We start from the raw sequence: 20,967 nt of genomic DNA, 5'->3' as shown, positions 1-20,967 counted from the left end.
TGTTGCTGTTTACTTGAGCCGCTGTATTTTGAATTAAAGGGAGGCGAGTCTCATCTCCGTGTGGTTATTGGAAGAAACTCGTGTCACGTGACCAGAAACGTCAAGGATTCAATGGCAGCCTACTGTTTTGTAAATTAACACAAGGGACAGCTGCATAAAATAGTGTTTTAAACGACAGAATTGCATTTCTAAGGTAAATGTACAATTTAATGTTATCTTATTAAACTGGCATGGTGTTAACAAACTTTCTATCGGGGGTTCAGTTGCCCGATGCAAGAAAGCAATGAATAGAGAATATCGTGTGGTTGTAATGTGGAAGACGCTCGCGTGCTACATGCTACTCGCGTAGCCCCATTAATGTTGTCTAGCTAGCAAGATAGCTAGCCCACGAATATTTTTTTTGTAGAAAATATATGTATAATGTGTTAACTACTACAGCTATGAACAACGTGTGACTCATACTCTAATGAAATATATACAATATTGGCTAAGAAATTCGTATTATTTTGCTCAAAGTAACTTTTCCATTGAATATCCCCCACAGTAACCTGATGAAATGCCACACCTATCCCAACTGCGACAAAATAACTGCATTGAATTAACACAATTATGCCAGTTGGAATCATTCAATTAGCAATTTAATTAGCTCATCAGTTTCCCACCACTTGTTGCCAGCGAACTTCCCAAATAATTGTTCTCAAATGGTAAACAACATCGCATGTAGGTTTCAGCCAATCCGTGAGTTCGGCGGTGGCTTTGTTGAGGCGATTGGATGACGCCCATTCTGGCATCGATGAATAAAACTACCCCATCAATAATATGGGATGATTTTATTCCTTTAACGGCCTGAAATGAAACCACTGATATTATCCATTATACACCTTACAGTATGTCAAATCTTTCAAAATCACGATCTCACGAAATGCCTTTTTGTAGATGGGTTTCTTAGACCTTGATGCATGATCAAAGTATACTGTATAAAGGCAGCATTCAGGCCTAAGGGTAATTGAATAGTTTGCAATTGCAGCAAAGATAATAATCATAATCTGTTAATATTTAACCCTGAGTTTGTCTGAGTCAGCAAGGTTAAAGATCCAGGTGCAGACTAAGACTTTGAGCCCCACGTTAACAGGCTATTTGTCAGATATCTCATAGACGGCTGAAGACGACATGGGCTCAGGTAATTGCATTATTAATAGTCTGAGTTCACAATAATGAATAACATATCTGTTTAGTTTGTCCGGTATGTTAAACGAAGCGTTTATGTTATTTTTCCTTATCATTTTGTAGGAGGTCGATTCTAGTTTAGGCTATACATGGTCCACTTCTGGCACCAAGGTAACGAAACAGGCACCTTCTGGCCCGTAGCCCCACGGAATTCAACTGTGTCACAAAAGCATCCTCCAATGGTAGAGTCGATATAAACCAGGGTCGTTCCAGTTGTATTACACTGCTGTGTGTAGTCTAGTTCTGAGGGAGCATCTTTAGCCATGGTGTGCCTGTTCAGCTACTCTATCGTGGTTTAAACCCCTGTATCTGTGGAGGTAAAACTGTGACTGAAACTAACTAACCTACTCGAGAGGGGAGGCAGGAGCATACTGTAACTGTGACTGAAACTAACTAACCTACTCGAGAGGGGAGGCATGAGCATACTGTAACTGTGGATCCCTCCGGAGTCCCATTCTTGGGCTGCCTGTTCAGTTCGTCTGTTATGGCTTTACCGCCTGTATATCTCTCCCTAGACGCTGCCATGTCTCCCAAGATCACGGTGGAGCTGCTGCGGCAGCTACGGCAAGCCATGAGGAACACCAAGTACATCGCTGAGCCCATCCAGGCCTACATTGTCCCCTCTGGAGACGCACACCAGGTACTGAACACACACACACGGTCGCGCGCATGCAAGAACACACACACACACACACACACAGAATTACTAATTAGAAATAATGAACAATAGTTAGTATAAGTCTGCCTGACCTCTAGTAATGGACAATGTTACTTTCTAGCAGGGTCCTCTCCATCTCCACATCTTTCACTCTACTCTTTCTTTCTCTCTCTCTCTCTAAACCTCATCCCTCTCTTACACCCTCTCTCTCTCTCTGGTCTTGAGTCGTGATGTGAAGAGGGGAATAATTAAGATGTTATAATAACTGCTAGGGGACCACTTATACCTGATTACTGCTTGATCTGAGCTCTCCCATTCTCTCTCTCTCTCTCTTTCTCTCTCCTCTATCTCTCTCCTCTCTCTCTCCTCTCTCTCTCCTCTCTCTCTCCTCTCTCTCTCTCTCTCTCTCTCTCTCTCTCTCTCTCTCTCTCTCTCTCTCTCTCTCTCTCTCTCTCTCGTTACAGAGTGAATACATCGCACCATGTGACTGCAGACGTGAATTCATCTGTGGCTTCAATGGCTCCGCAGGTATTGTGTTTGTGTCAGGATCTAGTTCCCTTGTTATAAAGGAGGCTGATATGGCGAGAACACCAGTGAATACACAGGGACAAACGTATCTCAGCCTTTGGTCATGTCAGACCAGATGAAATCAACACTTCATACAATACCAGGAAAGTTATATTGTCATTTCCCATAAATGCACACCTTGATTATAACAGTGAACTTGTACGCCCTAAGAAAGAACAGGGCATCTGTAAATAATATAGACAGACATTTGCTTGTATTGAATTAGGGTCAGAGATTGGACACGTTGATAATAAAATGAAATCAGGCCATAGAAACAGGACAGTTCTGTAGCCTTGCTTGACAACCTTTGAACAGTAGCATAGTGACAACTAAAGACATGACTAAGAATCAGCTATTAAGACGACATGTCTCCAGGCACGGCCATAGTAACAGAGAACAGATATGTAGCCTTGATTGATTGAGGACATGTCTCCAGGCACGGCCATAGTAACAGAGAACAGATATGTAGCCTTGATTGATTGATGACGTGTCTCCAGGCACGGCCATAGTAACAGAGAACAGATATGTAGCCTTGATTGATTGATGACATGTCTCCAGGCACGGCCATGGTAACAGAGAACAGATATGTAGCCTTGATTGATTGAGGACATGTCTCCAGGCACGGCCATAGTAACAGAGAACAGATATGTAGCCTTGATTGATTGATGACATGTCTCCAGGCACGGCCATAGTAACAGAGAACAGATATGTAGCCTTGATTGATTGATGACATGTCTCCAGGCACGGCCATAGTAACAGAGAACAGATATGTAGCCTTGATTGATTGATGACATGTCTCCAGGCACGGCCATGGTAACAGAGAACAGATATGTAGCCTTGATTGATTGAGGACATGTCTCCAGGCACGGCCATAGTAACAGAGAACAGATATGTAGCCTTGATTGATTGATGACATGTCTCAGGCACGGCCATGGTAACAGAGAACAGATATGTAGCCTTGATTGATTGAGGACATGTCTCCAGGCACGGCCATAGTAACAGAGAACAGATATGTAGCCTTGATTGATTGATGACATGTCTCCAGGCACGGCCATAGTAACAGAGAACAGATATGTCGCCTTGATTGATTGATGACATGTCTCCAGCCAGCTAGCCCCGAATAGCAGCACAGTAGAAACTATTACACTCAATATCCCTGTTCTCTCCTCTCTGCACAGACCATACAAACGCTCCACACCGCGTGGCGCGGCCACCTAATCTGGTGGTCCCAGCGCGCACGACCCACGTGGAGTTCAGGTCTCCGGTAGCCTCTGGAACTGCCGATCTGCGGCCAACAAGGCAGAGTTCATCTCCGCCTATGTCTCCCTCCAGTCCCTCGACTTCTTGGCACTGACGGAAACATGGATCACCACAGACAACACTGCTACTCCTACTGCTCTCTCTTCGTCTGCCCACGTGTTCTCGCACACCCGAGAGCTTCTGGTCAGCGGGGTGGTGGCACCGGGATCCTCATCTCTCCCAAGTGGTCATTCTCTCTTTCTCCCCTTACCCATCTGTCTATCGCCTCCTTTGAATTCCATGCTGTCACAGTTACCAGCCCTTTCAAGCTTAACATCCTTATCATTTATCGCCCTCCAGGTTCCCTCGGAGGAGTTCATCAATGAGCTTGATGCCTTGATAAGCTCCTTTCCTGAGGACGGCTCACCTCTCACAGTTCTGGGCGACTTTAACCTCCCCACGTCTACCTTTGACTCATTCCTCTCTGCCTCCTTCTTTCCACTCCTCTCCTCTTTTGACCTCACCCTCTCACCTTCCCCCCTACTCACAAGGCAGGAAATACGCTCGACCTCATCTTTACTAGATGCTGTTCTTCCACTAACCTCATTGCAACTCCCCTCCAAGTCTCCGACCACTACCTTGTATCCTTTTCCCTCTCGCTCTCATCCAACACTTCCCACACTGCCCCTACTCGGATGGTATCGCGCCGTCCCAACCTTCGCTCTCTCTCCCCCGCTACTCTCTCCTCTTCCATCCTATCATCTCTTCCCTCTGCTCAAACCTTCTCAACCTATCTCCTGATTCTGCCTCCTCAACCCTCCTCTCCTCCCTTTCTGCATCCTTTGACTCTCTATGTCCCCTATCCTCCAGGCCGGCTCGGTCCTCCCCTCCCGCTCCGTGGCTCGGCGACTCATTGCGAGCTCACAGAACAGGGCTCCGGGCAGCCGAGCGGAAATGGAGGAAAACTCGCCTCCCTGCGGACCTGGCATCCTTTCCCTCCCTCTCTACATTTTCCTCTTCTCTCTCTGCTGCTAAAGCCACTTTCTACCACTCTAAATTCCAAGCATCTGCCTCTAACCCTAGGAAGCTCTTTGCCTTCTCCTCCCCCTCCTGAATCCTCCTCCCCCTCCCCCCCCTCCCTCTCTGCAGATGACTTCGTCAACCATTTTGAAAAGAAGGTCGACGACATCCGATCCTCGTTTGCTAAGTCAAACGACACCGCTGGTTCTGCTCACACTGCCCTACCCTGTGCTCTGACCTCTTTCTCCCCTCTCTCTCAGATGAAATCTCGCGTCTTGTGACGGCCGGCCGCCCAACAACCTGCCCGCTTGACCCTATCCCCTCCTCTCTTCTCCAGACCATTTCCGGAGACCTTCTCCCTTACCTCACCTCGCTCATCAACTCATCCCTGACCGCTGGCTACGTCCCTTCCGTCTTCAAGAGAGCGAGAGTTGCACCCCTTCTGAAAAAACCTACACTCGATCCCTCCGATGTCAACAACTACAGACCAGTATCCCTTCTTTCTTTTCTCTCCAAAACTCTTGAACGTGCCGTCCTTGGCCAGCTCTCCCGCTATCTCTCTCAGAATGACCTTCTTGATCCAAATCAGTCAGGTTTCAAGACTAGTCATTCAACTGAGACTGCTCTTCTCTGTATCACGGAGGCGCTCCGCACTGCTAAAGCTAACTCTCTCTCCTCTGCTCTCATCCTTCTAGACCTATCGGCTGCCTTCGATACTGTGAACCATCAGATCCTCCTCTCCACCCTCTCCGAGTTGGGCATCTCCGGCGCGGCCCACGCTTGGATTGCGTCCTACCTGACAGGTCGCTCCTACCAGGTGGCGTGGCGAGAATCCGTCTCCTCACCACGTGCTCTCACCACTGGTGTCCCCCAGGGCTCTGTTCTAGGCCCTCTCCTATTCTCGCTATACACCAAGTCACTTGGCTCTGTCATAACCTCACATGGTCTCTCCTATCATTGCTATGCAGACGACACACAATTAATCTTCTCCTTTCCCCCTTCTGATGACCAGGTGGCGAATCGCATCTCTGCATGTCTGGCAGACATATCAGTGTGGATGACGGATCACCACCTCAAGCTGAACCTCGGCAAGACGGAGCTGCTCTTCCTCCCGGGGAAGGACTGCCCGTTCCATGATCTCGCCATCACGGTTGACAACTCCATTGTGTCCTCCTCCCAGAGCGCTAAGAACCTTGGCGTGATCCTGGACAACACCCTGTCGTTCTCAACTAACATCAAGGCGGTGGCCCGTTCCTGTAGGTTCATGCTCTACAACATCCGCAGAGTACGACCCTGCCTCACACAGGAAGCGGCGCAGGTCTAATCCAGGCACTTGTCATCTCCCGTCTGGATTACTGCAACTCGCTGTTGGCTGGGCTCCCTGCCTGTGCCATTAAACCCCTACAACTCATCCAGAACGCCGCAGCCCGTCTGGTGTTCAACCTTCCCAAGTTCTCTCACGTCACCCCGCTCCTCCGCTCCCTCTCCACTGGCTTCCAGTTGAAGCTCGCATCCGCTACAAGACCATGGTGCTTGCCTACGGAGCTGTGAGGGGAACGGCACCTCAGTACCTCCAGGCTCTGATCAGGCCCTACACCCAAACAAGGGCACTGCGTTCATCCACCTCTGGCCTGCTCGCCTCCCTACCACTGAGGAAGTACAGTTCCCGCTCAGCCCAGTCAAAACGTTCGCTGCTCTGGCCCCCAATGGTGGAACAAACTCCCTCACGACGCCAGGACAGCGGAGTCAATCACCACCTCGGCCATAGTAACAGAGAACAGATCCAGGCACGGCCATAGTGACAGAGAAGCATGCGGCCATGTGGACAGACGGACGGTACTTCCTCCAGGCCAGCCAGCAGATGGACAACAACTGGACCCTAATGAAGATGGGTAAACAACAACAACAACACTCTTAGTTCTTGAATGGATATGGCATCTGAAGACACCTAGTATAAGTGGAAGTTGGTTTCTTCTGCATCTAACGTTAAACCTTTAAAAGAAATGCACTTAACCACTGTAGTATAGATTGGCCGATGCTTCTCTTGATAAGACATCCTACACACGGGACCGTCGACTCTGTTGTGAGATGTGTCAGTATTTTCTGGCTCATTGCGGGTGTTTCCTGTCACCAGGTCTGAAGGAGACACTTAGCCAGGAGGACTGGCTGATCAGTGTGCTGCCTGAGAACTCGACAGTAGGAGTGGACCCCTGGATCATTGCTGCTGGTCCGTAGAGTTCCACATCTCTTACGTCGTACACAGTAACACAGTGATAATGGTGTAGCACATGTTGTGTACTATACTTCCAGTGCTAAGTATCTACCATTTTGGTGCTGACTATGGTTACATGACCTGTCTGTTGTTCCATCCAGACCAGTGGAAGAACATGTCTAAGGCCCTGGCCAGTGCAGGCCACTCCCTGGTGGCTGTTCAGGACAACCTGATAGATGCCATCTGGATGGACCGTCCAACCAGACCCTCCTCTCAGCTCCTCACCCTGAGCCTGGGGTTCACGGGTCGGTAGTACCGCTTGGAGCCATTATTGACCTATTCAACATTCTAGAGGTGTTATGTATCCTATCTTGTGATTGGTTGAAAGGTAGTAGCTGTACATGTGTGTACAATGTTTTTGATACATCTTCCTCATCAATGGTTCACAGTTAATCCAGGTCCTCCTCTGTTCCAGGTCTGACCTGGCAGGACAAGATGACCGCTCTGAGATCCAAGATGGCCGAGAGGAAGATCTCTTGGTTCGTTGCCACGGCGTTGGATGAGATTGCATGTATGATTCCCTTTATACTGATATAGTTACTATAACACAGCACAGAGACATTTTTCCTATATAATTCACCCTAAACAGTCGTTGGAATTACCATATCAAATATCACCAACTCACTAACCCTGTCATGTCGAGGTACAGGGTTCACAGGCTTTCGTTCCAACCCAGCACTAGCACACCTGATTCAACACATTTTTATTTAACTAGGCAAGTCAGTTAAGAGCAAATTATTAGTTACAATGACAGCCTAATCAAATGTCTTGATTGAAGAGTAGTTGATGGGTTGAATCAGGTGTGTTAGTGCTGGGCTGGAACAAACGTCTGCCCAACCAGTAGACCTACAGGACTTTATTGAATGACCTCACCAAACAGTTAGGTTGCATAACCCTGTGAGGTAGACACGACACCCTCTGATCACGATCCAAGAACCCTGAGGCTGTACGGGTGTCCCTGTAGATGCCTGTCTGAGCACCTCGTTAGCTGGCCCTAACGAGCCTATAGAGCACTCAGAGCTGATTGGCTGGCCAGAGTATTTGTGTTAATTAGGGAGGACAATGTTGATGTTGATTGCAGTCGTCCAGTCACTTTTAGACTAATGTGTCTAAATGAGGGGGTTTGTCTGGGCTTCTTCCCTAGAGGGTGAGGAGGGTAACCTCATCATCATAATAATAATACAATTATTAATAATAATAATAATATTAATAATAACACAGTGCTAGCTAATTTATTTTTAGCAGAAGACACATTTTTAAATAGCTGTTTACAAGATTCAAACCACTGTACATAAAAATCTAATTTGATTTGTCACATGTGCCGAATACAACAGGTGTAGTAGACCTTACAATGAAATGCTTACATACATTACTGAATTTGTTGAAGGAGAACAGGAAAAATTGTATCCACCAAACAGGTGTAAAGTGGTAGTGTGTTTTAACTGTGTTACTCTTCCCAGGGCTGTTCAACCTCCGTGGCTCTGACATCGAGTACAACCCTGTTTTCTTTGCGTACGCCATCGTTGGAATGAACACAATCAGGTAAAAGCACCTAAATCCTAAAAGCACCTAAATGAATCTAAAATAAAATAAAAACACTTTACTTTCTTTCCCGACTGTCCTTTCTCTGACACAGTATAGAATGCACAGCATACTTTGACCTCCCTTGAGAAGTAGGTCATGAATCTGACCTCTGACCCCACCTAGGCTCTTCGTGGACATCAAGCGTCTGGCCGTGCCGACGGTGAGGGAGCACCTTCAGCTGGACACGCCCTCCAAGGTGGAGCTTAGCATCCAGACTGCCCCCTATGAGTCTGTGTTCACAGAGCTGCAGGCTGTGTGTGCCTCCCTGGGGCCCAAGGAGAAGGTGTGGATCAGCGACAAAGCCAGCTGCGCCCTCACGCAGGTCATCCCCAAGGTGAGAGAGTGCGACTGTGTAATTCCTGAGACAAAATGGCTGTAGTGGGTGCTCATGCAGGTTATTCCCAAGGTGAGAGAGTATAACTGTGTAGTGGCTGTATCACATTGGTAGAATGAGTGGGATGGGGATGAGTTACCCCCAAACAATGTAAAGTACTTTTGTTAATAAACTCAGCAAAAATAGAAACGTCCTCTCACTGTCAACTGTGTTTATTTTCAGCAAACTTAACATGTGTATATTTGTGTGAACATAAGATTCAACAACTGAGACATAAACTGAACAAGTTCCACAGACATGTGACTAACAGAAATGGGATAATGTGTCCATGAACAAAGGGGGGGTCAAAATCAAAAGTAACAGTCAGTATCTGGTGTGGCCACCAGCTGCATTAAGTACTGCAGTACACCTCCTCCTCATGGACTGCACCATATTTACCAGTTCTTGCTGTGAGATGTTACCCTACTCTTCCACCAAGGCACCTGCAAGTTCCCGGACATTTCTGGGGGGAATGGCCCTAGCCTTCACCCTCCGATCCAACAGGTCCCAGACATGCTCAATGGGATTGAGATCCGGGCTCTTCGCTGGCCATGGCAGAACACTGACATTCCTGTCTTGCAGGAAATTACGCACAGAACGAGCAGTATGGCTGGTGGCATTGCCATGCTGGAGGGTCATGTCAGGATGAGCCTGCAGGAAGGGTACCACATGAGGGAGGAGGATGTCTTCCCTGTGATGCACAGCGTTGAGATTGCCTGCAATGGCAACAAGCTCAGTCCGATGAGGCTGTGACACACCGCCCCAGACCATGACGGACCCTCTACCTCCAAATCGATCCCGCTCCAGAGTATAGGCCTCAGTGTAACGCTCATTCCTTCGACGATAAACGCAAAACCGACCATCACCCCTGGGTGAGACAAAACCGCGACTCGTCACTGAAGAGCAATTTTGCCAGTCCTGTCTGGTCCAGCGATGATAGGTTTGTGCCAATAGGTGACGTTGTTGCCGGTGGTGTCTGGTGAGGACCTGCCTTACAACAGGCCTACAAGCCCTCAGTCCAGCCTCTCTCAGCCTATTGCAGACAGTCTGAGCACTGATGAAGGGATTGTGTTTTCCTGGTGTAAGAGTTGTTGTTGCCATCCTGTACCTGTCCCACAGGTGTGATGTACCGATCCTGTGCAGCTGTTGTTACACAATCAGCTGTCCATCCTGTCTCCCTGTAGTGCTATCTTAGGCGTCTCACAATACGGACATTGCAATTTATTGCCCTGGCCACATCTGCAGTCCTCGTGCCTCCTTGCAGCATGCCTAAGGCATGTTCATGCTGATGAGCAGGGACCCTGGGCATCTTTCTTTTGGTGTTTTTCAGAGTCCGTAGAAAGGCCTTTTTAGTGTCCTAAGTTTTCATAACTTTGACCTTAGTGTCTTAATGACCGTTCCACAGGTTCATGTTCATTAATTGTTTATGGTTCATTGAACAAGCATGGGAAACAGTGTTTAAACCTTTTACAATGAAGATCTGTGAAGTTATTTGGATTTTTACGAATTATCTTTGAAAGACAGGGTCCTGAAAAGGAGACGTTTCTTATTTTGCTGAGTTTACATGTAGGCCTATTTAGTAAAATAATATTTGTAGCATCAGGTACCTACTAATTCATTGCTTTGTTGTTCTGTTTTGTCCCACAGGCCCACCGGTCTCCTATCCCCTACACTCCTCTCTGCCTCGCCAAAGCTGTCAAGAACGCCACCGAGATTCAAGGGATGAAAATGGCCCATGTAAGTTACCTTTAACCTTTTGACCCTTACAAATATTTACTTGGATTTTAGACATCATCAAATCACCATAATTGTATCATCAACCAGCCATTGATCCTGTTTGACTTTTTCTCCTTTAACCACAGATCAAGGATGCTGTCGCCCTTTGTGAGCTCTTCGCTTGGTTGGAAAAAGAGGTACTTTATATGTACTTTTTAAAATGTAATTTCCAGTAGTTTTGTAGCTGAAAGTGGTATTATACTTTTATGATTGCAGACTTTTTGGCTGTGAGTGTTGCAATGACTGCATGTCATGTACTGTGTGGTTGTGGTTTTCTAGATTCCAAAAGGCACAGTGACTGCATGTCATGTACTGTGTGGTTGTGGTTTTCTAGATTCCAAAAGGCACAGTGACTGCATGTCATGTACTGTGTGGTTGTGGTTTTCTAGATTCCAAAAGGCACAGTGACTGCATGTCATGTACTGTGTGGTTGTGGTTTTCTAGATTCCAAAAGGCACAGTGACTGCATGTCATGTACTGTGTGGTTGTGGTTTTCTAGATTCCAAAAGGCACAGTGACTGCATGTCATGTACTATGTGGTTGTGGTTTTCTAGATTCCAAAAGGCACAGTGACTGCATGTCATGTACTGTGTGGTTGTGGTTTTCTAGATTCCAAAAGGCACAGTGACTGCATGTCATGTACTGTGTGGTTGTGGTTTTCTAGATTCCAAAAGGCACAGTGACTGCATGTCATGTACTGTGTGGTTGTGGTTTTCTAGATTCCAAAAGGCACAGTGACTGAGATATCCGCAGCAGATAAGGCCGAGGAGTTACGCAGGTGGGGTTCTACTTTTCACTTCAACCATAAAATAACGAAGCTATGTAATAACAACGTCTCTGATGTTTGCTCTCCAACTTCACTGATGATCCTGGGTCTTTAGATTGAGATTGTCTAGGTTCCGTGCAGTCACTACACTGTGAAAAATCATTTCTGAAGCACAAACAATAGGACAGTTGCATACACCTCTCTCATCTCTTTCTCAAAACACATTGGAGGTGAAGGTCAGAGGGGAGGGATCTCTGGCTTTCTCATCCAATGGGTTTTGAGAAGGAGAGAGTAGAGTGGACACGAGGAGTATGTAACTGAGATATTCCCAGTGAGTCAGAGGCTTTTGCATGAGAGGGATATTTAGCATTTGAACTCCCTCTATTAAAACAATTAGGAACTGTATGTACCTCCTTCAACTCTGCGGTGCGTGCCTAAGAACAGCCCACAGCCGTGGTATATTAGCCATATACCACACCCCCTCAGTCCTTATTGCTTACATACACACATAAATATTCCTGTATTTTATGTGGTTTCAGCCAACAGAAAGACTTTGTCGGACTCAGCTTCCCATCCATTTCCAGTGTTGGACCAAACGGAGCAATCATTCATTACAGGTTCCTTTGTTTATTGTAGAACTTTATTACACTGTAATTAATGTAGAGTTGTCTATAATCATGTTTTTGATAGCTTATTTTGTATTTATGTACTTCTTTTTGTTGTCCTATAGACCCCTCCCTGAAACCAACAGAACTCTCTCTCTAAACGAAATCTACCTCCTCGACTCTGGAGCCCAGTATATGTAAGCAATAATCCTACATGTGATAATGCTGCACATAATGCTACATGTAATAATGCTACACATAATGCTACATGTAATAATGCTACACATAATGCTACATGTAATAATGCTACACATAATGCTACATGTAATAATGCTGCACATAATGCTACATGTAATAATGCTACATGTAATAATGCGGCACATAATCCTACATGTAATAATGCTGCACATAATGCTACATGTAATAATGCTGCACATAATCCTACATGTAATAATGCTGCACATAATGCTACATGTAATAATGCTGCACATAATCCTACATGTAATAATGCTACATGTAATAATGCTACATGTAATAATCCTACATGTAATAATCCTACATGTAATAATGCTACACATAATCCTATATGTAATAATAATGCACATAATGCTACACATAATCCTACATGTAATAATCCTACATGTAATAATGCTACACATAATCCTATATGTAATAATAATGCACATAATGCTACACATAATCCTACATGTAATAATCCTACATGTAATAATGCTGAACATAATGCTACATGTAATAATGCTGCACATAATCCTGCATGTAATAATGCTACATGTAATAATGCTGCACATAATGCTACATGTAATAATGCTGCACATAATCCTACATGTAATAACGCTACATGTAATAATGCTACATGTAATAATGCTACATGTAATAATGCTACATGTAATAATCCTACATGTAATAATGCTACACATAATCCTATATGTAATAATAATGCACATAATGCTACACATAATCCTACATGTAATAATCCTACATGTAATAATGCTGAACATAATGCTACATGTAATAATGCTACATGTAATAATGCTACATGCAATAATGCTACACATAATCCTACATGTAATAATGCTACACATAATCCTACATGTAATAATGCTGCACATAATCCTACATGTAATAATGCTACACATAATCCTATATGTAATAATGCTGCACATAATCCTACATGTAATAATGCTGCACATAATCCTACATGTAATAACGCTACATGTAATAATGCTACATGTAATAATGCTACATGTAATAATGCTACATGTAATAATGCGGCACATAATCCAACATGTAATAATGCTGCACATAATGCTACATGTAATAATGCTACACATAATCCTACATGTAATAATGCTGCACATAATGCTACATGTAATAATGCTGCACATAATGCTACATGTAATACATAATAATGTGACACATAAGAAAAACACGTTACAAATAAAACCTATTGTTCTCATAAATTCTGGTGTTTTCTAGTGATGGAACAACAGACGTCACCCGCACCATGCACTTTGGGTCCCCCTCTGCTTATGAGAAGGTAACAATTATCCATATGCCTCTCCTCTCATGACCTGCTACAGCATATGACAGAAGGAAAGTCCCAGTGGTATGTTCAGTGACCTATAGGTTTTCTCTCTGTATCTCAGGAAACCTTCACCTATGTTCTGAAGGGACATATAGCTGTCAGCGCTGCCATTTTCCCCAACGGAACCAAAGGTGAGACCTTGTTGTTTGTGGAGTACTCAATGTTGCCAGTGTTTGTTTTTAAATGACTAATATGTGAAATGTAAACCTCCACTCCCCCCTCCACCCTTAGGCCACCTGCTGGACTCGTTTGCCCGCCAGGCGCTGTGGGAGTCTGGGCTGGACTACCTTCATGGTACGGGCCACGGGGTGGGATGTTTCCTCAATGTCCACGAGGGACCCTGTGGGATCTCCTACAAGACCTTCGCCGACGAGCCCCTGGAGGCAGGCATGATTGTCAGCGATGGTGGGTACGCTCACACATATATGGACGTACACAGACTCACGTACATGCATGCAGACACACAGACATGCAGGAACGCATACACACACACACTTACTAACTATCATGCATGCATACACAAACACACAGACACTTTAACTATTTCTCTCTCTGTTTCTTTCTGTCTCTATTTGTTTCTCTCTCACACATACCTGAACTTGTCTCCTTCCTTTCCTCAGAACCTGGGTACTATGAGGACGGTTTGTTTGGCATTCGAATTGAAAACGTTGTTCTGGTGGTGCCAGCAAAACCCAAGGTAAGAGATTGACTGAATAAGTATAAAATGAAGTGAAGTGTGTATAGAGTGAAGAAGGAGTATTGATGTTTATGGAGACAGATTGACTGACTACGTGTAAAATGAAGTGTGAAGACCATGTGACCTTTGTGTCTGTGTGCTCAGTACAACTACAGGAACAAGGGCAGTTTGACGTTTGAGCCTCTCACTCTGGTCCCCATCCAAGCCAAGATGGTAAACACAGATCTTCTCACCCAGAAAGAGGTCAGTCTTGGTCCCCATTCTTTGGAATTCATATTTTACCAAACACACTTCACTTTCTTTAGGAGGTGTCATTCATTTATTTTTGCTAAAATAAAGAACTCATTTATTTATACTAAAATAAAGCACTCATTTATTTATACTAAAATAAAGAACTCATTTATTTACTACTAAAATAAAGCACTCATTTATTTCTCATTTTAAAAAGTCATCATTATACAGCTCTAAAATTTAAACAGCCCTTGAAACTTGTGTAGAAATACTGTATTGTTTGGTGGAATTAAGTGACACGTAGTAGACCAGAAATAAAACAATCTTTCAGTTTCAAATCAGCTTTGCCATAGGAGACAAAGATCATGTATAAGGAGGTCTTCAGGAAATATCCACAGGTGCCCTTTGAAACCGGGGAAATCGATTAGTAATTGTTCTGCCATTTTGTATGTTATCACTCTGTGTGTGACTCTCTCTTCTCTTCCTGCAGCGTGATTGGGTGAACGAGTACCACAGGCAGTGCCGGGAGACGATTGGAGCAGAGCTGGAGAGGCAGGGCCGCAAGGAGGCCATGGATTGGCTGATCAGGGAAACCCAGCCAATCGCCTGAAGGTTATTCTGTGACTGACCCTTATTTAATTCAATTGTATTGCCCAGGAGTACAATTGATCGATCAATTGATCGCTCATCTCAGCAGTGATGATAACCTTTTCTTTTGATATATAGAAGCTACTATCTATGGTTCTGGTCTCTGTGTATTTCACGCTATGCTTCTTTTCTAAAGCATCATCACCATCCATGTCTGAACTGTTTTATGGCGATTCAATAAATATCCAAGTGTGGAAAAAAGGATCGTTCACAACTTCCAAATAACTTCATCAAAGTTCATCCACTTTAGACAATGTTTTTCCCAAAATACAAACTTGAATAGGACAAAAAAAATCAAACACCCCTCCCATGAAGTGGAACATGCCACCTTGCTCTAGAGCTGCATGTAGAAGTTGGGCGGGTCCAGGATGATACCACTATTGGGATCATTGGCGTAGTCCTGAAAGGTTAGCTCTTCTTGCTCCTTCGATCCACCAGGGGTGATATTCTGGATATTGTCCTCTTCCTCCAGCCCTATGGGTAGAGGGTTACTGTAGATGTAGTAGATTCTGGAGTTGTCCTTAGATGCTTCCTGTTTTCTGAAGAATGAGAGAGGGTTTCTGAAACTGGCGGATCTCTTGACAGCTCTGATGTCCACCGGGTTGACTGGTACGTCACGGAGCACAGCACTCTCATACATATGGGCCCTCTTCCACAGCCTGGAGGCGGGAAAAGATATAATGTTCGTTCAGGGAACTGTGGGACTTTCTATGTGTTCTTTCTGGTCATTTTAAACCATTGCATTAAAATGTCCATTATTTTGTGTGCACACCAACATGGTAAACCAACATGGTAAAAACTGTTCCTGTAAAAGACCATTAAGTTTCATCATATGTCCATGGAGTGTCACTGTTCTACTGTGTTAAATGTGGAGTCGTACAGTGAGGAAAAGGCTACACCAGAGGAAGCCGGGCTCATTGTAATGTAATGGCTGGAATGGAATAAATGGAAAGGTATTAAACACATCAAACATGGAAACGACATGTTTGACTCCGTTCCATTAATTCCATTCCAGCCTCTACATTGAGCTGGCCTCCTATAGCTCCTTCCACCAGCCTCCTCTGGGCTACACGTCTAGGTTTGTCACCAAAACAACCTTCAAAGGTTCAATGTAATTTAAGCATCATATTCAATTACCAAATATTTTGTTTGCTCCAATGTAGGCTAATGAGTGAGAGTCATTACTAAGATGACTTTAGCTGAGGATGCCAACATGACTCAGAGAGGTAATTGTAAGCCAGAGATATAAACATGACCCAGAGACAGATGACCTGCGACCGTGACAGGAGATGCTGTAGAGCCTCTTTACTTAGATTTATGAAGTATAGGGAATTATGGGTACTGTAGTACAACAAGCCTTACCTCCTGTGACTGTGACAGGAGATGCAAAGCGAGAGGTTTTACTCCACCCAAAATCTGTCCACGAAAATAATTTATTTACAAGAATTTTTTTTTTTATGGAGGTCAACGAGAGAGTGTTGAATTTGTCAATAAAAGAATGTAATTGCTAATTTGCTATTTGAGGCTTATTTGATCGAATTGACGTTTCGTAATGTTTGTTACGAATGCACTGATATACAGTGGGGGGAAAAGTATTTAGTAAGCCACCAATTGTACAAGTTCTCCCACTTAAAAAGATGAGAGAGGCCTGTAATTTTCATCATAGGTACACTAGTACTATGACAGACAAAATGAGAGAGAAAAAAATCCAGAAAATCACATTGTAGGATTTTTTATGAATTTATTTGCAAATTATGGTGGAAAATAAGTATTTGGTCAATGACAAAAGTTTGTCTCAATACTTTGTTATATATCCTTTGTTGGCAATGACAATGAATGGCAATGAAGACCTTGTCTTCACAAGGTTTTCACACACTGTTGCTGGTATTTTGGCCCATTCCTCCATGCAGATCTCCTCTAGAGCAGTGATGTTTTGGGGTTGTTGCTGGGCAACACAGACTTTCAACTCCCTCCAATGATTTTCTATGGGGTTGAGATCTGGAGACAGGCTAGGCCACTCCAGGACCTTGAAATGCTTCTTACGAAGCCACTCCTTCGTTGCCCGGGCAGTGTGTTTGGGATCATTGTCATGCTGAAAGACCCAGCCACATTTCATCTTCAATGCCCTTGCTGATGGAAGGAGGTTTTCACTCAAAATCTCACGATACATGTCCCCATTCAGTCTTTCCTTTACACGGATCAGTCGTCCTGGTCCCTTTGCAGAAAAACAGCCCCAAAGCATGATGTTTCCACCCCCATGCTTCACAGTAGGTATGGTGTTCTTTGGATGCAACTCAGCATTCTTTGTCCTCCAAACACGACGAGTTGAGTTTTTACCAAAAAGTTATATTTTGGTTTTATCTGACCATATGACATTCTCTCAATCTTCTTCTGGATCATCCAAATGCTCTCTAGCAAACTTCAGATGGGCCTGGACATGTACTGGCTTATGCAGGGGGACACGTCTGGCACTGCAGGATTTGAGTCCCTGGCGGCATAGTGTGTTACTGATGGTAGGCTTTGTTACTTTGGTCCCAGCTCTCTGCAGGTCATTCACTAGGTCCCCCCGTGTGGTTCTGGGATTTTTGCTCACCATTCTTGTGATCATTTTGACCCCACGGGGTGAGATCTTGCGTGGAGCCCCAGATCGAGGGAGATTATCAGTGGTCTTGTATGTCTTCCATTTCCTAATAATTGCTCCCACAGTTGATTTCTTCAAACCAAGCTGCTTACTTATTGCAGATTCAGTCTTCCCAGCCTGGTGCAGGTCTACAATTTTGTTTCTGGTGTCCTTTGACAGCTCTTTGGTCTTGCCCATAGTGGAGTTTGGAGTGTGACTGTTTGAGGTTGTGGACAGGTGTCTTTTATATGGATAACAAGTTCAAACAGGTGCCATTAATACAGGTAACGAGTGGAGGACAGAGGAGCCGGTCTGTGAGAGCCAGAAATCTTGCTTGTTTGTAGGTGACCAAATACTTATTTTCCACTATAATTTGCAAATAAATTCATAAAAAATCCTACAATGTGATTTTCTGATTTTTTTTTCTCATTTTGTCTGTCATAGTTGAAGTGTACCTATGATAAAAAATACAGGCCTCTCATCTTTGTAAGTGGGAGAACTTGCACAATTGGTGGCTGACTAAATACTTTTTTGCCCCACTGTAAGTGGGCACGTGGAATTTCTGCAACTTGCCCAAAAACCTACTTTATATCGGAGATGTGCCTTTCGTCATAGAGATAGATAGAACTCTCATCATGGATATAACTTGTTTTAGAATGGGCCTTGCTATTGAGGGCCTCCACCATTTTGAAGTAGTCAACTGAGTGGGGATTCCTATGAGTTAGGAACAATCAATCAATGATGAAGACTTTTAAATAGAGTTAGCCTCAATGGCGCTGCCAATGCTCTCTAACAGATGCTATAATGCCCCAGATACAAAGATGAGTGCTCTATCTAACTCTATGGCCTGTTTACGCGATTATCTTCCCTCTCATTGGCTAGAATGGTTCCACCTGATCTCACCTCCTCCGGCCTGCCTTGCTTATTTGAGGACATATCCAATATCTTGTCAATATAATATACAATCTTTGCAAAGATTCATATGTAGTACAAAGCATTATGGGTATTGTAGTACATCAAGTCTTACCGTCTGCGGTTGTGACAGGATATGCTGCAGAACAGGCCAGTGATGGTGAGAACACACAAGGCTAGAGACATTAGGATGATGTTGAACACGTTGAACTCTGGAAGAAGAAGGATAGGAACAAGTGACTACGGTGACCATATTCTAAGAAGAGGGGAAAACAAGTGAAGACTAAGGTTCACCTTCATTTCAAGACAAACACTGAAACGTATTCAAGACACAATGTCCCACTCAACTAACAACACTCCCAATTCAACTTACAAATGAGGAGGCTAGATTCAACAGTGAGCCTTCTTACAATATGTTTATAGGTACCAAAAAGCAGCCCTATAGTTGACCTTACCTACCATGTACTGCTGTGTTCACATCCTGGTCGACCGTGGTGAGAGCCGCGGTCCTGTTCATATCAAACGCCATCACCGTCACACTACTGTGGTTGTGGGTCCCAATCCCACTCATATTGTTGCTATTGGCATCCACCACATGGACTGATCCCAGGCTTCAAGCTCTAGTCGCTGATTTAAAAGCCCTCAACACCATGTGACTCCCCCCAACTATTCTTGGCTCTGTTCTGTTGTCGTGGAAACTTGGCGCCCCTCTTTTGGCGCCCCCCAGCCTTTGTTCTGCACCCTTTTTAGTTGTACCCCTCTTCCCCCCTCCCATCTCTCCATACACCCCTAGTTTGCATGTTATTAGTATTCTCTCCATCTCTGAGGGACAGTGAGAGAGAGGGAGTATTATCTCCATCTCTGAGGGACAGTGAGAGAGAGGGAGTATTATCTCCATCTCTGAGGGACAGTGAGAGAGAGGGAGTATTATCTCCATCTCTGAGGGACAGTGAGAGAGAGGGAGTATTCTCTCCATCTCTGAGGGACAGTGAGAGAGAGGGAGAGGGAGTATTCTCTCCATCTCTGAGGGACAGTGAGAGAGAGGGAGTATTATCTCCATCTCTGAGGGACAGTGAGAGAGAGGGAGAGGGAGTATTCTCTCATTCTGAGGGACAGTGAGAGAGAGGGAGAGGGAGTCTTCTCTCCATCTCTGAGGGACAGTGAGAGAGAGGGAGTATTATCTCCATCTCTGAAGGACAGTGAGAGAGAGGGAGTATTATCTCCATCTCTGAGGGACAGTGAGAGAGAGGGAGAGGGAGTATTCTCTCATTCTGAGGGACAGTGAGAGAGAGGGAGAGGGAGTCTTCTCTCCATCTCTGAGGGACAGTGAGAAAGAGGGAGTATTCTCCCCATCTCTGAAGGACAGTGAGAGAGAGGGAGAGGGAGTATTCTCTCCATCTCTGAGGGATAGTGAGAGAGAGGGAGTATTCTCTCCATCTCTGAAGGACAGTGAGAGAGAGGGAGAGGGAGTATTCTCTCCATCTGAGGGACAGTGAGAGAGAGGGAGTATTCTCTCCATCTCTGAAGGACAGTGAGAGAGAGGGAGAGGGAGTATTCTCTCCATCTGAGGGACAGTGAGAGAGAGGGAGTATTCTCTCCATCTGAGGGACAGTGAGAGAGAGGGAGTATTCTCTCCATCTCTGAGGGACAGTGAGAGAGAGGGAGAGGGAGTCTTCTCTCCATCTCTGAGGGATAGTGAGAGAGAGGGAGAGGGAGTCTTCTCTCCATCTCTGAGGGACAGTGGGAGAGGGGGATAGTGGTGGAGGGTGGATAGGTAACAGACTGAATACTCATGGCAGGTTCTGAGTGGTGCCCCACTACATTAACAGGGAGCTACAGTACTTTAGGCCTCTTGGGTTGAACAGCACCAACTTTCCCCTCAACACCGCCACCCACTTAAGTACAGACAAGATATGTTGTGTTCATGTTCTGACACTATAATTGGTTTCACAGCTAGTTGAGCTTCAGCTAACAAACCCAATGATAACAATATGTTGTAATATGGCCTCTATAAGAAAAAAGTCCATCGTGTTCAATACATCACGTATCAGCTTCTTTTCATCACATCCTGTCAAACAAGGAACACACTGTCTGTGTCCCAAATGGCCCCTATCCCTAACTAGTGCACTACTTTTGACCAGAGCCCTTGTCAAAAGTAATGCACTT

At 44.8% G+C, this 20,967-nt stretch overlaps 1 protein-coding gene across 3 annotated transcripts; it reads left to right on the top strand.

Moving 5' to 3' along the window:
* The first annotated feature begins 102 nt into the window (after window positions 1–102).
* xpnpep1 (X-prolyl aminopeptidase (aminopeptidase P) 1, soluble) lies at window positions 103–16,780 on the top strand. Of its 3 annotated transcripts, none has more exons than XM_065001349.1 (20): window positions 103–193; window positions 1,743–1,867; window positions 2,350–2,413; window positions 6,499–6,603; window positions 6,846–6,938; window positions 7,085–7,228; window positions 7,399–7,494; window positions 8,444–8,525; window positions 8,691–8,901; window positions 10,588–10,677; window positions 10,803–10,853; window positions 11,436–11,494; window positions 12,022–12,099; window positions 12,213–12,284; window positions 13,585–13,645; window positions 13,755–13,824; window positions 13,925–14,098; window positions 14,314–14,390; window positions 14,535–14,633; window positions 15,112–16,780. In XM_065001349.1, exons 2-20 carry the CDS (start codon window positions 1,751–1,753, stop codon window positions 15,229–15,231), a joined length of 1,863 nt encoding a protein of 620 aa, XP_064857421.1. In that variant the 5' UTR covers window positions 103–193; window positions 1,743–1,750; the 3' UTR covers window positions 15,232–16,780. The 3 variants fall into 3 exon arrangements, with proteins under 3 accessions (XP_064857421.1, XP_064857420.1, XP_064857422.1); XM_065001348.1 differs by lacking the exon at window positions 103–193 and adding an exon at window positions 1,080–1,180; XM_065001350.1 differs by lacking the exons at window positions 103–193; window positions 1,743–1,867; window positions 2,350–2,413 and adding an exon at window positions 3,410–3,497.
* The last annotated feature ends 4,187 nt before the right edge of the window (window positions 16,781–20,967 follow it).

Source organism: Oncorhynchus nerka, linkage group LG15 (assembly GCF_034236695.1).
Source record: "Oncorhynchus nerka isolate Pitt River linkage group LG15, Oner_Uvic_2.0, whole genome shotgun sequence".
Classification (NCBI taxonomy): Eukaryota; Metazoa; Chordata; class Actinopteri; order Salmoniformes; family Salmonidae; genus Oncorhynchus; species Oncorhynchus nerka.
This window is presented reverse-complemented; position numbering and strand designations above follow the sequence as displayed.